This window comes from Dermacentor variabilis, chromosome 9 (genome assembly GCF_050947875.1).
Source record: "Dermacentor variabilis isolate Ectoservices chromosome 9, ASM5094787v1, whole genome shotgun sequence".
Classification (NCBI taxonomy): Eukaryota; Metazoa; Arthropoda; class Arachnida; order Ixodida; family Ixodidae; genus Dermacentor; species Dermacentor variabilis.
The window spans coordinates 92,466,833-92,491,603 of record NC_134576.1 but is presented as its reverse complement, the minus strand read 5'-3'; the positions used below and the strand labels follow the sequence as shown (position 1 = coordinate 92,491,603).

The 24,771-nt window shown below is 45.8% G+C and overlaps 1 protein-coding gene and 1 pseudogene across 1 annotated transcript in view; both read right to left on the bottom strand.

Moving 5' to 3' along the window:
• Positions 1-1,646: 1,646 nt before the first annotated feature.
• LOC142558094 (venom serine carboxypeptidase-like) overlaps positions 1,647-24,771 on the bottom strand; it is a 42,346-nt gene continuing 19,221 nt past the window's right edge. Inside the window, exons 3-5 of the mRNA XM_075670253.1 lie at positions 21,703-21,889; positions 11,472-11,814; positions 1,647-2,524 (exon numbers count right to left, since the gene is read on the bottom strand). Coding sequence (XP_075526368.1) covers positions 1,662-2,524; positions 11,472-11,814; positions 21,703-21,889 — 1,393 coding nt within the window. The 3' untranslated portion in view covers positions 1,647-1,661. The remainder of the gene's footprint in view (positions 2,525-11,471; positions 11,815-21,702; positions 21,890-24,771) is intronic.
• Positions 19,224-19,389, bottom strand: LOC142558645 (U2 spliceosomal RNA; annotated as a pseudogene).

The window sequence follows — 24,771 nt, the reverse complement described above, 5'->3', positions numbered from 1 at the left end:
AAACTGGAACAATGCGAACATCATACTACTTCACAAAAAGGGAGGCGTTAAAGAATTGAAAAATTATACACGCATTAGCTTACTCCCAGTATTATACAACATTTTCACCAAGATAACCTCCGACCGAATAAATCCCACACTGGACTTTAGCCAACCAAGGAAACAGGCTGGCTTCAGGAAGGGATACTCTGCAATGAATGACATCCATGTCATTAATCAGGTAATCGAGAAATCCGCAGAGTGCAATCAGCCTCTTTATATGACCTTCATAGATTAGGAAAAGGCATTTGATTAAGTAGCGATACCAGCAGTCATAGAAGCCTTACGTAATCCAGGAGTACAGACCGCTTACGTAAACATATTGGAAGATGTCTACAGAGACTCCACAGCTACCTTAATTCTGCACAAGTAGCAAGATGGCTATAAAGAAAGGGGTCAGACAAGGAGACACAATCTCTCGGATGCTTTTTACTGCGTGTTTGGAAAAAGCATTCAAATTATTAAACTGGGAAGGCTTAGGAGTAAGGATCGAGGGCGAATATCTCAGCAACCTTCGGTTTGCCGATGACATTGTTCTATTCAGCAATACTCCAGACGAGTTACAACAGATGATTGAGGCCCTTAACAGAGAGAGTGCTAGAGGGGGGTTAAAGATCAATATGCAGGAGACAAAGATAATGATAAATAGCCTCGCAAGCGAACAAGAGTTCAGGATCGCGAGTCAGCCTCTAGAGTCTGTGAAGGAGTATGTTTACCTGGGTCAATTGATCACAGGGAACCCTGATCATGAGAAGGAAATTTATAGAAGAATAAAAATGGGTTGGATCGCATACGGCAGACATTGTCAGCTCTTGACGAGAAGCTTACCATTATCATTGAAAAGAAAGGTGTACATAAAATCAGTGCACTTTACCGGTGCTGACATATGGGGCAGAGACTTGCAGACTGACAAACAAGCTTGAGAACAAGTTAAGGGCCGCGCAAAGTGCGATCGAACGAAGAATGCTAAACGTAACATTAGGAGACAGAAGGAGAACGGTTTGGAACAGAGAGCAACCGGGTATAGCCGATATTCTAATTGACATTATTAGAAAAAAATGGAGCTGGGCAGGTCATGTACTGAACAGATTTGATAACCGCTAGACCATTATGGTTATAGAATGAGTACCAGAATGGGTAGAAGACTAGATGGGGCGATGAAACTAGGAAATTTGCAGGCGCTATAGTTGGAATCGGTTGGCACATGACAGGGGTAATTGGAGATCACATGGAGAGGCCTTCGTCCTGCAGTGGACATGAAATGGCCTTACGATGATGATTTTATTTTCGCTAATATACATTTTTTATTTGAATGAAGAGCAATTGGTCAGGCCAGTCGGACTTATGCACCTTTTCTTACTGTAGCGTTAAGGACCTCAATGTTAGTGATTGTATTCAGTATAATTTTTAAATAGTTATATTTCTAATACTCTTTCTTTAATGGACACTGCCTTAACAAAGCTTTGTGGCAATGTTTACTCGTTTGTACACCAAAAAAAAGAATGAAAGCAAATGCATCACTATTTGCGACCAAAAATAAGAGAGCGAAGACGTCACAAATATTGATGACTCAAGTAGCGCAGTTCTGCAAATTAGACACGAACGAAGCAGGCAAGTACACTTTATTGAGGCAGTTTCCCGGAGACGCCTACGTCATTAGGCTGCGAAAATAGTTCTGCGTTTCTAGATGAGTCGGAAATGAACTGAGTCATGAGGTGATAAGCCTCATCTGGCTTGTCTACGGCACCGTAATGACTCATTCCGAGCAAAACGGCGTCGGCAAACTTTTTTGTTTTTTTAATGTATCCGGCAAAGCCGTAATAACCCGGGTAGGGTACCCAAGGATGGCGTAGAGCCGTGCGGTACGTTCCAGCGTCCGTCCAGTTCAGGCTGTAATAGTACTTTCGCTGGTTAACCGACGGGAATAGTGCATCCAATTGACCGGTGTAGAAGAGCACGTCAATTTTTCCTAACAAGGCTTCTGTGAGGTTTGTGATATCTCTTAACCAGTCGCCAGCGAAGATGCCCAATAGAGACGGGTTGTTATATTGGAAAGTCATGTTCTCTCCAGCATGTATCGCCTTCTTAAGATCTCGTGTCCCATTAATAGCTTGAAAACACGCTAGCATGTTTAACGGTCTTTCAGTGTACAGTGGGCTTGCGTGATCGTCGTACAAGGTGAGTTGTTGAAACAAGGTCGGATTTCTTTTAGTAAAGTCAGTAAATATCGTCTGGAAGAGATATCCCAATGTCAGAGTCGCATTCACTTTAAGGAGTTGCGTCATCTCTGCAAACCGGTATGAAAAATTTGTGCGTCCTTCTTCAGTAAGCATTGAAGTTTCATAAAGAAACGAACTGGAGTCTGCGGTTTGTAATATTGGGCCAAGAAATCCATTGCCACCAATAATCCCTTTGAGTTTGAGTTGTTTAGCTACTTCATCTCTGTCGCTTAGAAGTCTGTTGGCGATAGCAACAGAATACCGTGCTGAAAAAGAAAAAGCAAGTAATGTTACTCTTCAATTCAGCGAATTTTTTTCTTTTATCTTGATATGTACCAATCGCAGGGACACTATGAAAAATTAGGACAGTAATGTGTGCTTCTAACTTCAGATGCGCAACAACTTAGACTGCCGCAAGCTTGCTTGATGTAGAATATACCTATAAATGCCCAATGCACTAACGCATTACCCCACGTAAGCTAGAACCGCATGGTGCGATCTTTTGGCGCGATTGACGCGCGGCGGAGGGGCCCGGGCGTCGTTTAGAGAACGCGCCTGCGAAAATCGCGTAGCCACGTGATGCTGTAGGGAATTGAACGCGTCGAGTAGCGTTGCAGCGCCCACGTCCACCAATGACAGTGCAGCGCGAGTCCACGTCACGCTATACGTCACGCAATAGCTCCTTTAATGCCACCAGAGGGTGGGTTCCTCCGAGCATCTTGGCGCAGCACTCGGCGGAACACCAAGCAAACGCGGCTCGGCCGACGCGCACCCTTCGTGCTCATTCGCGTGCCGAAGCGTCAGCGGTGGCGCGGGCGTTCGTCGAGCGTCGCGTTTTCGCGAGCGAAATACGCGGTATGCAGTTCCAGCTTTAGATTACGATTCTTTGAGCCAGCAATGTGGTGTTGAGCAATAAAAACGCATACCATTGAGTGCGTGTCTGTCTATTTTTTGTCGACGTATATAGGATATAGAGAGGTATGGTGTCCTGTGGTCATCAAGGTATGTTGCTGCTGCTGGCGATGGCGTACTGCTCGCACACAGTAGTGACGGATGATTATCGGGCGAGAAAAATTCAACATGACACGACGCCATCATGTGAAAACGCAAAAAGTACGCGTCCATTGTCTGAAGAACTTGCGCCGCCGGTGATCGGACCGACGTCGTCCATCGCCGCCGCTGTCGGGCCGGGAAAAAATATCGCGCCGGACGTCGTCACCGAGGACGGTTGTTACGTTACGACGGGATCTGGTGAAACATCAAAAACCACGGACGTAGCCACACACGATAATGCTTGTGTTTCGGCCCTACCCGGCGAAAGTGCAATTATTACGGGTCTCGCATACGAAGGCGATGTTGTTCTAACGGCTACACCCTATGAAAATGTAATTACTCCAAAGGGGAAGTGGTAGTCCGGTGACGTCGAGCATGGGATTGTTCGTCGAGGCAGCCACCGCTGCGTCGGAAGAAAAATTTTCGGTCACAGACAAAGCCACGCAAGGCGGCGTGGGTGGAGGGACTGTACCCGGTGAGAAGGCAAAAACCCCGAGTCTAGCATCGGGAGACGAAGGGAGTGCAACACACACACACCTGTGTGTGTGTGTGTGCGCGCGTGTATGTGTATGTTCCGAGGAAATATAATGTGTTCCCAGCAATCGACTTCCGGGCAAGCCTTCGAGGCGGTTAATCACAGGTTTTTCTGGTGACATTACGGAGGAGTTTCATGGTTCGTTCACAGACAGATACACACACACAAATGCATATATACATATATATATATATATATATATATATATATATATATATTGTCACGTGGTCGTGACGTCAAAGCACTCAGTAGCAATACTGTGAAAGACAAAACTAGCTTTTATTGGGCGAACCTGTGCCCGCAAAACAGGCTACACTTAAAGCACAACGAGGGCGGCGAACACTATCGGCGATCGTCAAAAATCTGATCAGCGGGTCAAGCGCGTCGGCTTTTATACAGCAGTCGTCGAATGTTCCAGACTAATCGTTCGGACCCGCGTGCCTTCCGCAAAGTTCTACACCATTCGCGTCACGCGATCAAATCAGATAACACAAGGTTCGGCGACAACAGAAAGCCGGGTAGAAGCATCGATAACTTTCCAGAAACTTCGGATACATGCAGGCGCGTCCCGTGCTGTGCGATTACATTTGTTAGGCGGCGAACCGTGGTCGCCCGATAAAGATAAGTACACGTGTCAGTATATATATATATATATATATATATATATATATATATATATATATATATATATATATATATATATATATATATATATATATATATCTGTGTGTGTGTATGTGTGTAGCGGGGTTCTGCACCCGGCAAACTCCTGCTCTAGATAACTGGCTATCACTCTAGCGTACAGGCCTCAGCCTCTTTTTAGCCTTGCGAGCTGTCTAGAGTGCCATGTAACCACTAAGGTTATTATTATTATTATTATTATTATTATTATTATTATTATTATTATTATTATTATTATTATTATTATTATTATTATTATTATTATTTGGCAGTCGGTGGCGAAGCTGCCACCGAATACTCATCCCCATGTTTCTCTTGGCAGGTGCTGCTTTGGTCGCTGTGAAATAAGCTCGAGCAAGCTTCTGCGGCAGTGCAATCCTTCGTCCCAGGCATGGCCCGAGCGCTCAGCTGGAAAGCTTCGACATCGCACCAAGCCGTGGCGCGTAGATCTTTCATCAGACTATAAAAGACGCTCCTGAATCAACACTCCTCTGTAGTCAGTGGCGAAGCTGTCAGCGAATACTCATCGCCACGTTTGTCTTGGCAGGTGAGCCCTTTACTTTAAGAGCATAGTTGTTTGCCAGTGCTGCTTCCTGCTGTCTAGTTACGTTGAACCTTGTGCTGATACGATAAGTATATTTCGCTTTATTGTGTCGAGCATCATGCTGGTGATATAGGTATTTAGTGAACAATTTATTCAGCCTTGTCTGTTTTTTTGGGGACCATGCCTGACCGAACCAAATGTCAATCGTGCTTCGAGAAGCTGCCATGTGATGGCAGATTCCTGACGTGTTTGGATTGCAAGCTAGGCTATCACGTTGGCAAAAACTGTTCGGGTGTGGCTGAACATACTTTTGCATCAATGGGCGTGGCAAAAAGAGAGACCTGGAAATGTAAGAAATGCAGAACACCTGCAAGCGATAACAGCTTATTGACAGTCCATAATTCTGAAGGAACTGCAGTGGCTGGTGATCCTGCCTCTTTCGCAAAGGAATTAAATACTCTCAGATAATAACTAAGGGGTATTAAGGACATGATAGTTATTCTTCTGCTTCTCAGAGGAAAGCTGGACGATCTCCTAGCTCTGAAACCAAAAATAGATGAAGTGTTTTCAGTGAAAGAGACTGTAGTTGAACTGCAAAACTCTGTACAGTTTCTGCCATCAGCCTACGACACTGTTGTGATTCAGACAAAAGAGTCTGATTCGGGCTTGAAAAGCGTAAAAACCCAAGTGGTGTCGCTGGCGGAAACTGTGAATACCAATCCACTGACATTGTTCAGTTGTGGGCTGATATTAATGGCTGTGAGCAGTTTAACAGACTGTCGAACCTGGAGTTACACGGGCTTTCGTTTTCACCGGAAGAAAACTTGCGAACTGCTATCGCGGATCTTGTACAGAAGCTACAAATAATAGACTTTGAACCTTGTGGCATAGTTGCGATCCACTGTCTGCCTGCTAGAAAAGATAAAACGTCTATCGTGCTCATTAGATTTTCGTCCGTGTTTTTGCGGGACACTTGGCTGACGGCTCGTAGCAAGCTTCGTGTCTTCGCACAGACGAAAATACGTACCTGCTATGTATCTCAATGAAAACCTGACCCAACCTATTAAGGAACTTTTTGTGGAAAACTCGATTGACGGCAAAGAAAACAGCTATAACTTTGTCTGGGTAAGAAATGCAAAGACCGCAGACCAGGTTTCCGCAGAACTACTACGTCAAACACTTGACTTTGCTTCGTGCGTTGTCGACAAATTCGACGTCGCCCTGCCATCTGCTAGCCGCCTGGTTAGCTCAGATGGTAGAGCGGCTGCCCCGGAAAGGCGGTGGTCCCGGGTTCGAGCCCCGGACCAGGACGAATTTTTCTTTAACTCTGAGGCTTTCCTTTCGAGGAACCCGTATGGGTTTCCTTTGTAGCAATTGCTACGAACAGGTGGATGTCTGATTTTCTCTTTATTAATTACTTCTCTCCACCTTGCGGGTTTCCGCAGATTTACCACATCAAACACCTATATTCTGGTTTGTACGGCAACTAAAAATATCCGATTAATGGCTTCGAAATGTGACCCTCCCCATGGAGGACTTCGATGCTCTAACCATTACACCACGCACGCGCGCTTGAAAACGTCAAACAAACTCATGCAAGTTAGTGCAAACTAGCGCTAGATGATTGGCGTGCTAGGCTCGTGGCATTGCAGCAGTTTACTTGTCAACGTGAGTGCGCGCATTTCCTAGCTGATGATTGATTGAATAAATGTTTGAGAACAGATGGAGGGTGCAATCTAGCTGATAGTAAAAATTCATCCCTGATATTGATTCCGTGCCACTCGTCGCGCTGTGCAACTATGGCGCATTTCTGCAGACAAGCGCTTTATGTCTTGTTATTCAACACGTTTTAATGCCTAATAAAAGTACCGCTTATTCCGCGCGTCAGGCACGTCGTATAGCAACAATTTACTTATATAAGCAAATTGAGCTAGCGTTATGGAGCATGTTCCAGATGTACCGGTAAGGTATATTTGCGTTTTACGCGGTATAACAGAGGCGCTTTAGGGTATTTTAGAGCGCTGCTTTGAGGCGCCCGTTTCTGTAGTTCGCGTCAGCGTCGTCCCACGGCGTAGCCGAGCAAACGAGCTCTGCTAAGGATGAAAGAGCGCACGCGGAGCGCAGTGGGGGATGAAAGATGGCGATAGCGAAAAGAGCGCGAGGAGGAAAGCGGAGAAGGAGGGTGCAGCGGAACCATGGGACCGAAAACAGAGAAGGAAGGTATGGCGAAAGCGTGAGAAGAAAAGCCTTGTGCCGCTCAAGACGGGCTCTGCGGCGACGACCGCTACGAGATGTCGCCACTGTAACGCGCAGTCGTCTGTTCACAGGGCGAGCGCGTCCACCGATACCATATATGGAAATAAAGCACTCCATGAGCTGAGATCTGTCTGCGTTGGCTGCTATCAATCGCGCGCACACGTCACTAACGTGCTGCCTCTCGCGATGTCCCGATTGGCGAGGCAATCTCGCCACGATTCGCTCCGTTTCCAATATGCTGCTCGAGTCAGATTGCCCGCGCCAGCTAATATATCGCGAAGTGAAAACAAGTATCGAGCTGCGCTCAAATTTTGCATTAGGGAGTATCGTATCGTCAGTGAATTTTTTTATAAGTTACTGCTATGGGTGTTCCGATGACGTGAATCCTGCAGATTAACCTGTAGGCGTGAATGAACGTAAACGGTGCCGTGTGGAAGCCGAACTTATTTCATATTCCGTTAAAGAAGACGATAAAGCGAAGAGAATCTATGTCACTTCTGGAGACAGCGGCAGTAGGGAACAAGAGCCACGGGAATATCAACAGGGCTGAGTTGAACAGGTCCACGAAAAGCAGATGGAATATAGACAGGCCAATATAACTCTCCTATATATATATATATATATATATATATATATATATATATATATATATATATATATATATATATATATATATATATAATGCGTTCGTTTCATCAGTCTCAGTCAGTAAAGAATGAGACCGACGCTCAGAAATCTTGATTTCTGAACATTTTTAGTCGGCACTTTTATCCCTTTCTATGCTGTAAAGGACGATAAGTGCACGCGTCGCACCATTTCTACCAAGCCAATGTAACATGAGTCAAGCCGTGTTTTGACACCTATAGTTAAAAATCGCACCCAGTCTGTTGGATTGGTTAGGTTTAGATTGGTTACATGTCTTCATTCCATGTCAAACAATCTCTATTTCCACCGTTGCCCGTAGAATCACCACACTCCCCTTACCCGCTTTACAGTACAGATGGGACACACTCCGTCTTGTTCATATTCCTCACAGTAAAAATTATCATTGCTTTGACGTGGAACAAGGTGTAGCTAACACCATTGGAGCCGATTCTAAAATAGGTGTCAAAGGACGGATATACATAATACATAATTGGCTCATATATGCGTCCATATATAGCGCACGTTCAAAAAATGCATTTCGAAGTTTTTCTGGTGTTATATGCTATTTTTTATAATACCATGTGTCCCACAGAACTTGAGCCAAAATTAACAAAAAAATGTGCAAGCGCCACCTATCTGGATAGAACCAAGGTAATGATGTTTGCCGTCACTTGTAACAAATCAGACTACCCTTGGTATTTCACCTAATTACGAGAGTCGTCCGCAAAATAAGCTTCCCAAGGATCCGCAGTCGCGAGGAACGCTGTTACGCGGGATCCGGTGACGCTGGCGTGTAGCTCTGTTCCCCCTCTTCTAGTCCCCGTCCCAGCGAGCTGTCTGCGACGCTCAGTCTTGGCTGGGCAGCCATTAGAGATGGAGCTCCCACTCGCTTGGCCCGCCTGCAGCTGTGGTGCGAATTACGCTCTGTGATTCGTTTCTTGTGTGCAAAAAACACTGCGCCGGTGGAAATTCATTCCCAACTGTTCGAAGTCAGCGGAGAAAATTGTATGAGCGTACAACATGTACGCAAATGGTGCAGAGATTTGAAAGACGGACGTACAGACGTCCCTGACAAACAGCGTTCTGGACGGCCATCGGTATCGGAAGTAACCATTGTGAAAGTGAAAGAAACAATGCTGAAAGATCGAAGGGTGATGGTTCGGGAGCTTTGCGATATGATCCCTGATGTCAGCAGGACCTGCGCTGACACCATTTTGACAGCCCATTTAAGTTATGCCAATGTTTGTGCAAAGTGGGTCCCGAGAGTGCTTACGGAAGACCACAAACGGCGAAGTGTTGAAGCGGCCCGTGAATTCCTTCAGGCCTACGAAACCGATGGCGAGGAATTCTTCCACTCTATTGTCACTGAGGATGAGACCTGGATTCATTACAAGACACCGGAAACGAAACAGCAATGCCGTCAGTGGAAAAATCCAGAGTCGCCCAAGCCGCGGAAGCCGGCGAAGTGATGACGAGCGTCTTTTGGGACAGGAAGAAGTTATTGTTGTGCGAATTCATGCCTTCCGGTACAGCAATCAATGCGGACCGCTACTGTGAGACGTTGCAGAACCTTTTCCACGCGATTCAAAACAAAAGCACACTCATGCTCACGAAGGGAGCGCGTTTCCATCCAGACAAAGCTCGTCCGCAGATCACCCGGGTATCAAACAATCCCTTCAACAAATTCGAATGGGATACTGTCACACACCCGCCCTACAGCCCAGACAACCCATGTGACTACCATCTCTTCCCTGAATTCAATAAACATCTGGGTGGGACGAATTTCAGAACCGGAGAGGAGCTGAAATAAGAGGTTTTAGTCTATATTCACGGTGCGGCGGGAGAGTTCTACGATTCAGGCATAAAGAAGGTGATACGTACACCGCATACAAAAATGTACTGATCTCAACGGCGATTATGTGGAAAAATAGGGGGAAATCTAAGCTTTCCAAAAATGTATTGTTCAGTGCCAATAAACATGTCTTTCATTCTGAAAAATCATTGGGAACCTTATTTTACCGACAGCCCTCTTGCGTAGTTAGGCATTAATAAATATTGAACATAGTAAAAATAAATTCAAAGCAAAAGTGGCAAATAAAAATTATAGACCATCCTGAGAAATTCCTGATCCAGCTTTCCGCTGCGCTGTACGTGCTATAGAAAAGTCTGTTTTTTTTTGCAAGCCTGAATGAAAGCCCGCGAAACAAGAAAACGTCCCGCACAACTAGTCACGCGTTATCTAGACATGTGGTAAGTTCACTAGTAGTAACCGGGACAATGTCTAACTCGTGTTTAATAAAACACAGGATGCGTGTATTCCTCTTGGCTAAAGAAGTGAATGACTGTTTATATTTCCGAGGCTAACAATGTGCTACTTATATTGTAAAAAGTAGTGTTCTAATGAATGTGATTTTTCATTTACGCACTACGCCCTCCTACCTTAGTTGCTGACGAAACGCATTCCTAAGTCAACGCAGCGAACTTCATCAAGGACGTGCAGGAACAGTACTCGGATCAAAGGCGCTCGTACAAACCAGACTGTCCGTGCACACCTCCGTACCCCCTCTCTCTCTCACTTCTCTCTTCCCCTTCTCCCAGCGTAGGGTAGCCCAGCGGAACCTTGACTGGTTAACATCCCTGCCTTCCTTATATCCCTCTATCTCTCTCTTTTATGGTTTCAATGCATAAAATGGCGCTTTTTTAAAAATAAATAAGTAGAACAATAGAGCATGTTTAACCCTAAGATTCTCTGCGTGAATCTCGAAACGGGGCGATCCTTGTAATTCGTTTGTAGTGGATGTGCATTGCAAGCTCACCTGATACAATTCAGAAATTGTAACATGTGGCATAAATAATTAGCGAATTTTAGTTGGTCAGTTCAATATGCATTTCGATTTATCTTCGTGAGTAATGTCTACGATTTCGAGTAATCCAGCTCAAGGACAAAAATAACGATTTCCTCCACAGGCGAATTTTCAAAATTATGTATGGTCAGCACACCATATATAAAAAAGGAGTGATGCGCATAGCAAAATCATGCTATGCTAAAGGCAGGATACGTCATCAGAGAAGAAGTAGGGGTCATATAAGTAGGGGCCTCAGAGTAGGGTGATGCTATAAGCCACACGCAAAAGGTACACAAAAGGCGTACAATGTAATTTGTTTTTTTACTACACGAAGCTGCTTGGGGAAGCCATTTATAAAGCTTCCTTTCGCCTTCACTACATAGATATATGGATGCTGTTAGCTGCAACTGTGCCATGAAAATATACAAGAACAGTTTCTTGCTGACCGATTACTTTTAGAATGTAAGCGTAGTGCAACTCTGTACTCAGAAAGCCTAAGAACTGTGTCGCGAGAACGCGATGACTGGTGTCACCGCTGACGTCAAGTGCGCGTGCAAAACTTTCATATGTGCATTTGACGTATGCTGGGAAAATGAAACATATTTGGTTATTTTGAAACCATGAGGCATGAAAAGTATAAGTTACACACATACCTCCGTACGACTCTCCAGCGAGGTAAAAAGGTCTGTCTTTGTATTCCGAAAAGACCTTCAGAAATTGATCCAAAAATTCTATAACGTGGTCGACAATGTCTTCCAGTTTGCTCGGGTATGCAGTTTGTACTTTTGTGAAACTGAAACCAGCACCAACCGGTAGGTCAAGGTAGAGGACGCTCATGTTCTTTTGCAACGTGTTTAACCTTTTGTAAAACGGTTGACTTCCTCCGTAATTCAAAGCAAATCCAACGGGACCGTTCTCCAGAAGTAGACCAAATAATGCTGAAAGGCCTGGGCCACCTTGGGTCCATAGCAACAGTGGCGCAGAAGAGGCGCCTCCCTAGAACAAAGCCATAGCTTGTTAGAACCAGTTATAGCATTATTCGATATATGAGAGCTACATTTTCATGCGATTAACATTATTAAGGTTTTCCACACATCTTCCGGGAGATGTCTGTCTGTCTGTCTGTCTGTCTGTCTGTCTGTCTGTCTGTCTGTCTGTCTGTCTGTCTGTCTGTCTGTCTGTCTGTCTGTCTGTCTGTCTGTCTGTCTGTCTGTCTGTCTGTCTGTCTGTCTGTCTGTCTGTCTGTCTGTCTGTCTGTCTGTCTGTCTGTCTGTCTGTCTGTCTGTCTGTCTGTCTGTCTGTCTGTCTGTCTGTCTGTCTGTCTGTCTGTCTGTCTGTCTGTCTGTCTGTCTGTCTGTCTGTCTGTCTGTCTGTCTGTCTGTCTGTCTGTCTGTCTGTCTGTCTGTCTGTCTGTCTGTCTGTCTGTCTGTCTGTCTGTCTGTCTGTCTGTCTGTCTGTCTGTCTGTCTGTCTGTCTGTCTGTCTGTCTGTCTGTCTGTCTGTCTGTCTGTCTGTCTGTCTGTCTGTCTGTCTGTCTGTCTGTCTGTCTGTCTGTCTGTCTGTCTGTCTGTCTGTCTGTCTGTCTGTCTGTCTGTCTGTCTGTCTGTCTGTCTGTCTGTCTGTCTGTCTGTCTGTCTGTCTGTCTGTCTGTCTGTCTGTCTGTCTGTCTGTCTGTCTGTCTGTCTGTCTGTCTGTCTGTCTGTCTGTCTGTCTGTCTGTCTGTCTGTCTGTCTGTCTGTCTGTCTGTCTGTCTGTCTGTCTGTCTGTCTGTCTGTCTGTCTGTCTGTCTGTCTGTCTGTCTGTCTGTCTGTCTGTCTGTCTGTCTGTCTGTCTGTCTGTCTGTCTGTCTGTCTGTCTGTCTGTCTGTCTGTCTGTCTGTCTGTCTGTCTGTCTGTCTGTCTGTCTGTCTGTCTGTCTGTCTGTCTGTCTGTCTGTCTGTCTGTCTGTCTGTCTGTCTGTCTGTCTGTCTGTCTGTCTGTCTGTCTGTCTGTCTGTCTGTCTGTCTGTCTGTCTGTCTGTCTGTCTGTCTGTCTGTCTGTCTGTCTGTCTGTCTGTCTGTCTGTCTGTCTGTCTGTCTGTCTGTCTGTCTGTCTGTCTGTCTGTCTGTCTGTCTGTCTGTCTGTCTGTCTGTCTGTCTGTCTGTCTGTCTGTCTGTCTGTCTGTCTGTCTGTCTGTCTGTCTGTCTGTCTGTCTGTCTGTCTGTCTGTCTGTCTGTCTGTCTGTCTGTCTGTCTGTCTGTCTGTCTGTCTGTCTGTCTGTCTGTCTGTCTGTCTGTCTGTCTGTCTGTCTGTCTGTCTGTCTGTCTGTCTGTCTGTCTGTCTGTCTGTCTGTCTGTCTGTCTGTCTGTCTGTCTGTCTGTCTGTCTGTCTGTCTGTCTGTCTGTCTGTCTGTCTGTCTGTCTGTCTGTCTGTCTGTCTGTCTGTCTGTCTGTCTGTCTGTCTGTCTGTAACCGTTTTCTTCACCCCAACTTGGGTCATTTGGTAAGTGGCACTGGTTGTGCACTGCTGTTCAACGATCTTATTGAATGCCAACTTCGAGCATTGAGTCTGTGCCGCTCTTCAACGAACCTGATGTGACTGACCTTGGGCCACTGGGTACGTGCCACTAGGTATGTGTCACTTTTGCACGAATATCTCTTAGTTCAAGTTGATTAACTGAGCATATGCCACTGTGTATTGAGCAGAAGGAAAACTGCAACCAAAAATCACTTGAAAAGCCCGACGTTTCGGAGTCCGACCGGATCCTTCTTCAAGTGTGAGATTGCGCGAGGCGTAGCAGTGCTTACGTGCGTTTATGGCGCTTTGACAGGCGCGTAGACATTTGTCATAGGCCGCGAGACTAAACAATAAAGTGTGCGTCCCTGCTAAAGCGCAAAAACGGATGTAAACACTGCTACCCCTCACGCCATCTCACACCTGAAGAAGGAGCCGGTTGGGCTCTGAAATGTCGGGCTTTTCAATTGTTTTTTGGTTGCACTTTTCCTTCTCCTTAATTCAGTTCTATCCAAATAGGCTGGTATCTGCCATATATTTGCCTTTGATATGCCACAGTGTATGTGGCTCACTTCAATGACGTAAGTTAACCTGTTACACCCTGCTTGTGTTACTGGGTATTTGCTAGCGTTTATGTACCGCTCTTTAATGAACCTCTTTCATCCCAGGTTGGGTCATTGGGTATGTGAAAGTAGATATGTACCACAATTCAATTAGCCTCATCGGTGTCAATTTGAGTCAATAAAACTTAGTATGTGCCACTCAACTGAACCTCTCTACAATAAGTTGGGTTGCTTGGTATGCATCACTAGGTATGTGCCGCTTTTAAAGGGGCACTAAAGGCAAATAATAAATCAAAATAAAATGACAGATTAGTGCTCCAGAACGTCTAAGGTGTTAATATTATCGTGCAAAGAGCTTTAGTAATTGAGAAATTGAAATGAATGCAGGACACAATTAGAGACTCCTCCGGGGCATCAAGCACTTGCGTTATGATGAAGGCACCCACATTATAATTATTTCACCAGCACCACCACTCGTACTAAAGAGATCATTGTATAGTATTATAATACGAAAGTAAATGCCACTTCTCCAGCTCTATTTAATAAAACTAACTGATTGACGCTATCTTTGACAACGACGCGGGCGGTCGAACGATTTTCTTTTCGCTCGGCTCTACCCTGCTTGAGCTATCGCGCTTCAGTAGTTTCGTTATCGCATAGTTCTGAGCTAGTTTTGCTGGCTCGTGAAACTCACACATACTACAAGTAGCAGAGAATGTCACGTCTGTCTCATCTCGTGGGATCTCCAGACGGCTCACGCCACTTGACAAAGAGCAGCCGCAGTGGCGAGTCCAACATCCTGTCGTGCGCCGACTCCTTCATCATCGCGCATTTGCGTTTTGTGCAATGCACTATAGCACCTCTGTAGGGCACCGTTTTATTCACCGACGCAGTGAAGAGCAGTTATGGCAAATGCAACGTCCCCACTCCTCGCTCGGGGCGGGTGATTTAAACTGCGCCAAAGTTAAGCAAACCCTTCAGACGCGATTTTGTCGTAATGTATTTTCTTGTCGCGAAACAAGCACGGCGAGGTTTCTGTAATGGTATTTTAATAGCCTACGTCAACATAACGTTTGCCTTTAGTGTCCCTTTAAGTGAATCTCTTTGAATCCAGAGTCGAACTTGCGTAATTGAGTATATTCCTTTGTGCATGCTGCGTACTCCAGTAAAAAGTGTTGACCCATTTCACTGCACTTTTTTTACTGGATATGTGAGAGCACTTGTGTACCGCTCTTTAATGAACCTCTTTCACCACAGCTTGGGTCACGGAGTATGAGAAAGTAGGTGTGCACCACACTACAGTTATCTTCGTTGGTGTCAATTTGGGCCACTGCATATGTATAACTACGTTTGCGCTGCTCTTCAGTGAACCGTTTTACGACTACTTGGGTCACTGGGTGCGTGCTACAAGATATGTACCGCTCTTCAATGAACACCTTTTACGCAGACTTGGGTCTGTGTAGCTAGAGGTAAACGGATGTGTGCTGCTGTTCAACAAACCTATTTGACGTAAACTTGGGTCAGGGGGTATGAGCCAGTGGGTATGTGCAGCTCTTCAATAACAAAAAATTATTTAAATTTATCTGCTGATAGATGGAGTCAAATTCGCGTCATATAGATTCATACAATCTTGTTTGAAGATATACTCACACACGCTCCATACGGGCACTTTTGTGCGGCAGCGCTAGTTGGCGCAGCGTGTCCGATGAGGAGGACGAGAGACCAGCCTGGCTGCACACACGCCTCATACATGACGCTTTTCGCTAGTTGTAATAAGGTGTATCAATGCATCGCTTTAATGCTAGTCGCACTAACGCGGACATTTGTTGTGAGATGGGTTCTGCCGGTTTTTTTCTCGCAGTTCACTGGTTCTTACGGATAAGCAGGTTTCGATCAAGACGACATGTGCATAGTCCTTCCTAGGACACGTGTAATATTTGTGACATAAAAAGCCACGAGTGCGTTTTGCATAAACAGTGACGAGTTCCTAGGCAGATCTATAAGATTGGTAGTGAAAATTTGGGCTTCTTGGTTCATGACCGTCGGTTTGTATAGCGCAGAGGAAACGACCGCAAAAAGAACAAGACGACATGCAGTGCTCTGAGTGTCGTCATGTGCTTCTTTTTGTGATCATTCCCTCTGCGCTATACAACCAGATTATGTAAGACTGGGCTTAGGCGTTATAGTCCCAAGGTTTATTACTTACAGATGGTGTGTTCAGTACCTAAATTTCGCAAATGCTGTTTGTAAATCTGCAAACGAATAGGTACGCCCCATCATTTGTTTGTGTGGTTTTATATTTTACGCTGAATTTCTCCCGCTTTTCTTATCCAAGTTGGTTAGTTTGCACTCCTAAAGCTGAGTAGCTTTACACAAGCATTCCTGCACACTAATTCCGGTCCTCTTGAGTTCAAGTTGCACGACGACCGCATGGTTCTTGCTTGAAAAATACGTGCATCAACAGCGTGCTTGCGCGATATTTTCTATTGGAAGGTGCAGCGAAAACTTCTCTTCAAGAATCTTGCACAGCTCCTCCTTTGATTGCGCTCATGCCTGACTATGGTGGTCAGGGATACCATAAAGAATCAGGCTATTTCTACGCGAGCAATCCTCATATTCATATAAATGTGACCAAAGGGTGACATAATAATTTTTGATGGTATGCGAAATAACACAATGTATGTCATTATATTGCGCTAATTTTTATTCAATGCCTGTTATGTTAGTCAAGAACTGGGATAGTAATAGAATATTCAAAAACCTTCTGGTTAGCGTTGACTTCGTTAACAGAGGCTATTATTTGCGAGTGGCTTGACCTTATACTTTTAGTGAAGGTAGCTATCGCAGCTACTACGTTACCATGGCGGCAGAAATCTGGTCCCGAGGCCTATGATTATATTCAATGGTACCAGATCAAACAAAATGCTTGGCTGCATGCTTAAGTATCCTTGTTCACTCTCCTCTTACGTGTTGCGGTATCCTTGAAACTGCTTCTGTACGAGGAAGGACATTATCCGAGCAAAAGTGCAATGTGTCTTGTCAGTCGGGAGCCCCACTTACCCCCCCCCCCTATAGACTTAATCACTTTGCCTGAAACACTTCAGAACCTTGCGGCACGCATCATCCTTTCTAATTATTTGTGCCGGTTCCACGTAACGCAAGGGGAAAAATGAGAAGGCTCTATTTGGGATGCAGCCACAGACGGGACCATGAAACAGATCGTGCGTGCTGCTTAGGATGTATGGTCACTCGGGTACAGAAATGACGTAACTAAATAGACATATGCCGTTCATTCACGCATTACGAAGCTTCCATACTTAACTTATGGCACAGCCAGCTAGGGTCCTATGGTCTAATGTCTAATCTTGGAATCACGCTCGCTGCCTACAAGCATGGCACTGGTGGTAGAACCGGATGTTGATAATGGCAGATTTCAACCGCCCTAGTAGCCAAATCGTATACGCTAACTCACACTCTTCATCCTTAACACCCATGCTTTCAGGCGTACCTGAAGGTACCGTACTTGGTCCCCTCCTTTTCTTAATATACATCAATGACCTACCTTGTAATATTCCTTCTCATATCCGACTCTTCGCTGATGAGTGTGTGGTTTACCGAGCAGTTACTAACCCAAGCGACCATTTGGCGTTACAAAATGACCTATCGCGCATACAAAACTGGTGTACCACTTGGCTCATGTCATTAAATGTAGCTCAAACCGTGTTAATGTCTATTCATCGTCGTCGTAACTACGTTATCCCTAATTATAGCATCAATAACACGCAGATTGCAACAACGGATTCATTCAAATGTCTTGGTGTGTACATCTCGCGTGACTTAACTTGGACCTGTCATGTTAACCACATAATAAACTCTGCTAATCGTACTCTAGGTTATCTACGCCGTAACCTCTTCCTCGCTCCTCCCTCTATTAAACAACTTGCTTTTCTAACCTTTGTGCGGCCTAAGCTTGAGTATGCCGAAGCTATTTTTGACCCCCACCACAATAACCTTATTAAAGCCCTCGAGTCGGTTCAGAACCGCGCGACACGATTTATCCTGTCAACTTATTCATACAATACAAGCATCTCGGCACTAAAAGCCCGAATAAACCTACCCTCTCTAGCCTCACGCCGTAGAATAGCCCGTCTTAATCTTTTTCATGAATTCTTTCATTCCTTGCCTTTTCACAACCCGTACATAAAAAGAGCACATCGCATTGCCCGCACCAGTCACTCTAATACAGTATATCCCCCACAAGCCCATGCCATTACTTTTCAGCAATCATTTTTTCTGCGCACAACACGAGACTGGAATGGCCTGCCCGCCGAAGTTGCCACTATCATCGACCCACTTGCATTCAAGCGACTCATCGGAAATATCCCTTTGTAATTTGTAGTATCTCTTTGTCACTAACTCCCCACTCCCTCATGGAATGTCTCAACAGAGACCTTTGAGGAAATTAATAAATAAATAAATAAGTCTCAGCCCTTCAGGCACTGGGGCGCACACGTAGCCTGCTCTGACTGTTGTCCCACACTTGGGTCCTTGGTTTATTGGGTATGGTACGGATGCTCCAGGTTGATGCTCATACGATGGGCTCCCGTCTACCTTGGCTGCAGTCGAAGAGCCCCCTGATGGCGGCACTTGAGACTGCCCTGAGCCACTTGACCCCACCCGCACTTGTATATGGTTGTGACTCCTGCGCTTCAAAGTCTTCTACAATTTCAGTCTCTATAGGACGGACATGTTCCGCCGGGGTCAAGGAAGGAGAGCAAGGATTGACATTCGACGTTCTCTTGCTGCTTGAGTCACCTCCCGACATTTCTAGACTATACCTGTCGAACACATGGGCTCTGTAGACCAGGCACTGTCAACTTTCTACAAGCTACACATTTCTAAGAATTGTGACTATAACGAGCACAAGATTGAGTTTGATGTATATACTTACTATGGAAGAGCGAATTCTCACAAACGCGATCACTCCCACTTGGATCGGCAAACTAACGTGAACACCGTGCTTGAGGATAAACTTTGCTCCAATTGCTTCGCACTTGGCGAAGCAACGCTGGTAACTGCCAACACGATACATTGGTCATCAAGTAATGATTTTTTACAGCGAAGCTGTAAATGGCTAGTTTCCAGCGGATCAATTTTCATAGACCAAAAACCATGGACCAATCCCGAACATAGTACAATACCGGGCACACCCACGGCTGAGGTGAAGCAAGCTTCAAGCATTACACCAACTTGCAAAAATAATTCATTTTAAACAGCGCCAAAAAACACACGGCACCCGACAGCGCTGGTCAGCGCTGGCAGTCAGCGCTGGTCTTATGCTCTTCCTTGTCCGTGTGTTTTCTGGGGCTGTTTAAAATGAATTATCCGTACCAACTAGCTCGCACCCAAACCATTCTAAGTTGCAGAAATAAGTTTACTATCTTGGATCCATATACAACCTGTATCAGATATTAAGCTGATAAGAACAGATACTACCCTTTGACCCACATCTGCCATGTCTACGTTAGCACGACCCTCTCTTTGTCGGCGTTCCAAGCGCTTTCGCATCACGTTTCCTTCCGCTCTTCCGTGGTGGCGGTCCCGTCAAAATGTCACCCGTGTCTAGTTTCCTCCGGCTCCTCGTGTCGGCAGTGCCGTCGTCCACGCGAATATATATAAAGATCACGGTAAACGAGTGTGTACTCATATTCAATATTCTGTGTCACCTCAATGTCGTATGTTAAACAGCTCCACTGGTCATCCACCTTCACAGAGTGGAATGGCCCAAAATTCGTTTTCTCCTACAACAAAACAGAATAAGAGTGCGTGGATCGTAGTACATCTTTATGTTCAATGTGGCTTCAGGAAGAGACCCCTTATACATGCCGAAATGAAAGACGCAAAAAATGAATGTTATACTTCTCTGACCTATCTTCCTTACGCCTCCATCCAACCTATGCGCATTTCATAAATTTTACTACTCCGATGAAAATTTAAAGAAATTTATTTTCTTCATCACTCATTAAGTATCTTAGTGTGTACAGCATCATCACAAAGTTCTATTGTCGAACTGGCATAATAAACGCTACGACTGCTGCTTTGTTCTCAAGACCGATGTCAGTTTGTATCACCTGTCTACCTACGCCGTCTCCCTCCGGGCGCCTCCATGTTTTAGGTGGGCAGTTAAAAAACTAGTGTAAACAAATGTACCTACTCCGACACCTTTTTCAGGCGAAGCTTGTATTGGCTAACAAGTTTCAGTGGCGCTGTCATGGTCCCGCAAAAAAAAAACCAGTTGCTCCCGGGTTTGAAGAGTTGACAGCTGTGCGGCGCCGGAGCATGAGTCATTACTAAGAAATCCAGCCGCATAAACGCGCGCTCACGCCACGCGCGCAACCAATTGGAGCCGGTTAGCTACAGCCTGGGAGGGAAAGGGCAGGAAATGGTATCGCGCGCACTGTGCCGACTTCGTTTCCGTTCAGTTCAGTCTCGGAAAACGGGTTAGGCGGCCATGCGTTGTGCATTCCCTCGAGAAAAAGGCAGCCTTCGACAAACGGCGGCGAGAACTCGCCCGTGAAAGGGCCAGCCGTCGGCTCGTCGATCCAGCTGTTAGAGCTGCCCGAGCCCAGGCAGTCTGACAGCAACGAGAAAATACCGAGCTGAGGAAGCGGGAAGCCAAAGTAATCCGGCACCTTACCTATAGGTTATGTAACCGTGACGAAGGTCAGGTGCACGCTGGACCCCATTTTCCGGTAGGGGAAGGGTTAGTCATTGTTTGGTTCACACTCTCACTTTTTTTCTGTAATGCTTATGACCCGCTGAGAGTTTCAGTATAAATAAATATTACGTAAAAATTATACATAATACCCAGCATTGATGTTACGTTAAACTTCGCAAGAAAGGCAATGCGCCCGCTACCAAACCTTATACAAGTTAACTGCTTCAGGGGGCTAAATGTTATATATTTATGGAGTAAACGCTTTCTCCATGTGCACGGGAGTCAGGAAACCAGTGCAGTGCTTCCTTAATGGTTGCTTCGACTTCAACAGAACACGCGGGGAGTACTTTATGTTATAAGATACCTTGTTTCTCTGGAATTACTAATTGAATTAAAGAAATTATAAATAATGGCAATCAAAGTGGATGAAAAAGCACCTTGCCGCAGGTGGGGAATGATCCCACGTCTTCGCATTACGCGTGCGATGCTTTCGTACTCGTGCCGCCTGCGGCAGAAAGGATGATCCACATCCGCCGCCAAGGTTTCTAAGCGGTGGCGCTGGCTAACACTCCTAAGGTTAGCTCTAGCAGTAACACATAAATACCCAAGAAAGTGGATGGGGAAACGGCGCCGCGGTATCTGAATTGGCTAGAGCATCGCACGCGTACTGGGAAGACGTGGGATCGTTCCCCACCTGGAGTAAGTTGCTTTTTCATCCACCTTCATTGCCATTACAATTTCTTTAATTCAGTCAGTAAGTACAACTTCCCCTATGTTGTCCTTGGTGTCTTGTTGGTTGGATTCTCGTGATACGATTAATAATAATCGGGCCCTTCAGTTAACCCCCTTTCTTCTCATTCTTGTTTCTCTGGAGTCATATATGACTACTGAGCAAATTGGAACATGAAGCATGTTCGTTTGAGCGTATGATAAATGTAAGGTGTATCGATATGGGACACTGAATTCAATGACAGAATAAAAACATATATTAGAGGCAAATTGTGATTTTAGGAAATGAAACAGGTGGTGAGCTGAGGTAATTTTCTAGAATTTGTTTTTATCTTGATAACCACACACAGTTATACAGGAAAAAAATCCGGATGGGTACTTACCTCTGCTTCAGTGAGCATAAAAAAGAGATGGCTTTCTGTGGTATTGTCCACAGTGATGTAACCGGAATGAACATTGGCTTGTACACCAACTGTCTTAAAAAAGTCCACTTTGCTTATATTTCTTGCATCCTCATATTTACATTCATTAATATAGGGTGTGAGAAATACGGCATCCGTGTCTTCGGAACTGTACGTTGAAGAGCGGTATCGTTCATGTGGACCAAAGAAAGAGCTGATTAAAGATGACGCACAGCACACGCTGCTTCACTATACTCACAAGTACTAGATGATTAGAGATCTCATAAATATATGTGATTGGTGCACAGAAATAAACATCGTCAAAGTTGCTCACCTAGTTGGACGTCAAAAATGCATGCGCTTTCTTTAGCCCTTCGGTGAACCGTGTAATATAGCCATGAGTCGCGCTTTCAAAGTGACATTTGCAATGTCGCTTAAACAAAATAGAAAATGTAGCCAGGTAACAAATCTGACTCTGTGGCTACATTTCTTGAGAACTTGTATCCGTTAGTATGCAAATGGCGAATGCTCGGAGGGCTTCTGTAGTTTCTCTAATTTGTTTCTTGCCAGCACCGTGTCCCTTCTATAGCATGTATCTAAGTGTACGCAAAGATAAATAAAGGATATGCAAGATGAAGAACGATCGTTTTTTGCACAAGAGTGAAAGAAATTAGATAAAAAAGCAGCGGAACACATCTCACTATGGCTGTCGACGGTACCGCATTAGCGTGGAATCAATATAGCCACACGAAGTATTGCTACCGTCGAAACGAGTTATGTATGAGGTGCTTACTGCAGCGGGACTCCTCTATCGTTCTTGCCTAAGAACACTCGGTAGCATCAGGGGCCGCGAAGCCCGCATGTGGCCTCCGAAGCGCATTGTGCGCCGGCGCGTGCGAGTGCTGAGAAATGTGTCATGTGGCGACCGGGCTCCTCTGTTGCGCTTCTTTCTCGACACGCTGCGTCATCTAGTGGTACTGCTGAGAAGTCCACGTGTGGCCTTCTAGACAAGCAGCACGGGGCGCCGGTGGCTGCGAACGTACCTCTATCACACCGACCTGTGTAGGTACCGCTGTTCGAAGAAACTCTGATGCCGACTTGGAACACTCGCTATATGTCTCACGGTCTGCGCTGGTCTTCAATGAACCTCTGTGATGCCAACTTGGGTTACAGGGTATGTGTCAGTAGATTTGAGCCGCTCTTCTAAGACCATCATAGACGCCAACTTGGGCAAATAATTATGTGCCACTGGAAATGTGCTGCTCTACAAAGACCTCTTCCACTTCTATCCTACTTCCAATAAAAAATACGGAAGAACGCCAAACATTAACATCAAAACGAACGGGGGCCCGATGCCTATCGTAGACCATGTCAGTCTGAAGACTCTGGTTAGATGCGGAAGGCAGCAACCTCGATACCATCAATGCGCTAGAAAACAGCGCACAGCAAACACTACGGCTAATCAAACGGTTTGCCCATAGACACAACGGCATGAGGGAGGTCGGCCTGATACGTTTAGTGCAGGCCTTCGCCATCAGCCGCGTCGTCTATATGGTACCGTACCTAACGTTTGGCTTGGCAGAAAAAAAAACTTGATGGAATGCATCACCAGACGAGCGTTCAAACGGGCAATTGGCTTCCTAGTCACAATATCCAACGACAAAATCTTTTAGAGTTGTGGGTACAGAACACCCTTGACGAACTAATCGAGACGCACACCACAGTCCAATACAAAAGACTCGCATAGAGCTTCACAGGGTGACACATTCTACGGAAACTCAACATTCACTACGAAGCGCATCATGGCACGAAATTCAGCATTTGACGAGGAGGAACAGCAGATGTCCTCCACTTCCAAAGAACATTCACCCGGAGCACCACAAGGACCGAGGAGAGGCAAGGGGGCGGCACATTGAGTACCAATGCCATGACGCAGAGGGCGTGGCCTGCGAAGACGTCGTGGAATATAGAGGAGGCAAAGGGGTGTCCGTCGTAGCGGTGGACGTGGGCGGCGAACCATTCGCGAGCGGAACCGTGAAAACGGTCAACCCCGAAGTTGCGGAGGAATCAGCCATAGCATTAGTAGTTGCCTCCACGAAAGCTGGAATTTTCATAAGCGACTGAAAGATCGCAGCTTAAAATTTCGCAACAGGACGCATTTCGCCACAGGCGCTCATTCTAAATAGTAACAGCGACCATCATGGCTTGACGACCCATATTATTTGGGCGCCCGCACACTCTTCTATCCAAAGCAACGAAGGTGCTCACAGCGTAGCTCGAGGACTTACTCACCGAGCTAGTGAGCCGGCCCAGCCGGGAGCGAGAGGAGACCGCATAGTTACGTAGAAAGAAATCATCGATTACTATCGGCTGGGAAGGGTCTGGTACCCACCATCTCATCTCAAGAAAACGAAGAAACAGGCGGTGGGCTGGCGTCGCCTGCAAAGAAACATATATCCTAACCCTGTGGCCTGCAGTAGTTTCTGTCTAGGGCAATACAATGATCAATGTTACGTAAGGGTACGGCGGATCTGCCACATATTCTAGGGGCATGCTCGGAGGCCGCTCCTTTCGAGGGCCGCCAAATTGAAAGCCGGCCGCAGTGAGCCGTAGTGCTCCTCATCTAAGACCAGCGAGACCAGATGTGGGCCGTCCAGCTAGCCCAGATCTCGGGGAGCTAGCCCTGGGGATCTCGGCCATCAGCTAGGTGGAGGGAAACTGCGTCCGGCCCCGTGATTGCTGGCGTCAGTAAAAGTTGACTCTCTCCCTCTTCAATTTCTTCGATGCAGAGCGGAATCGTACCCACATCAAGAATTACTCAAGGACAGCAACCCGATGCTTCAGCAGGCTGCGCCACAAATACACTGGCTATGAGCGCCTTTTCAACGAATGCCTTTCACGCCAATGCTTCAGCGAGCTGCGCCATGAATGCACTGGACATGTGCCTCTCTTCAATGAGCGTTTGGCTACCGTGGCTCACTATGTGCCGCTGAGTTTGCAGTAGGCAAGGGATAAATTTTCAGCGTTTCCAGAAACCTTACGCCACGCTTC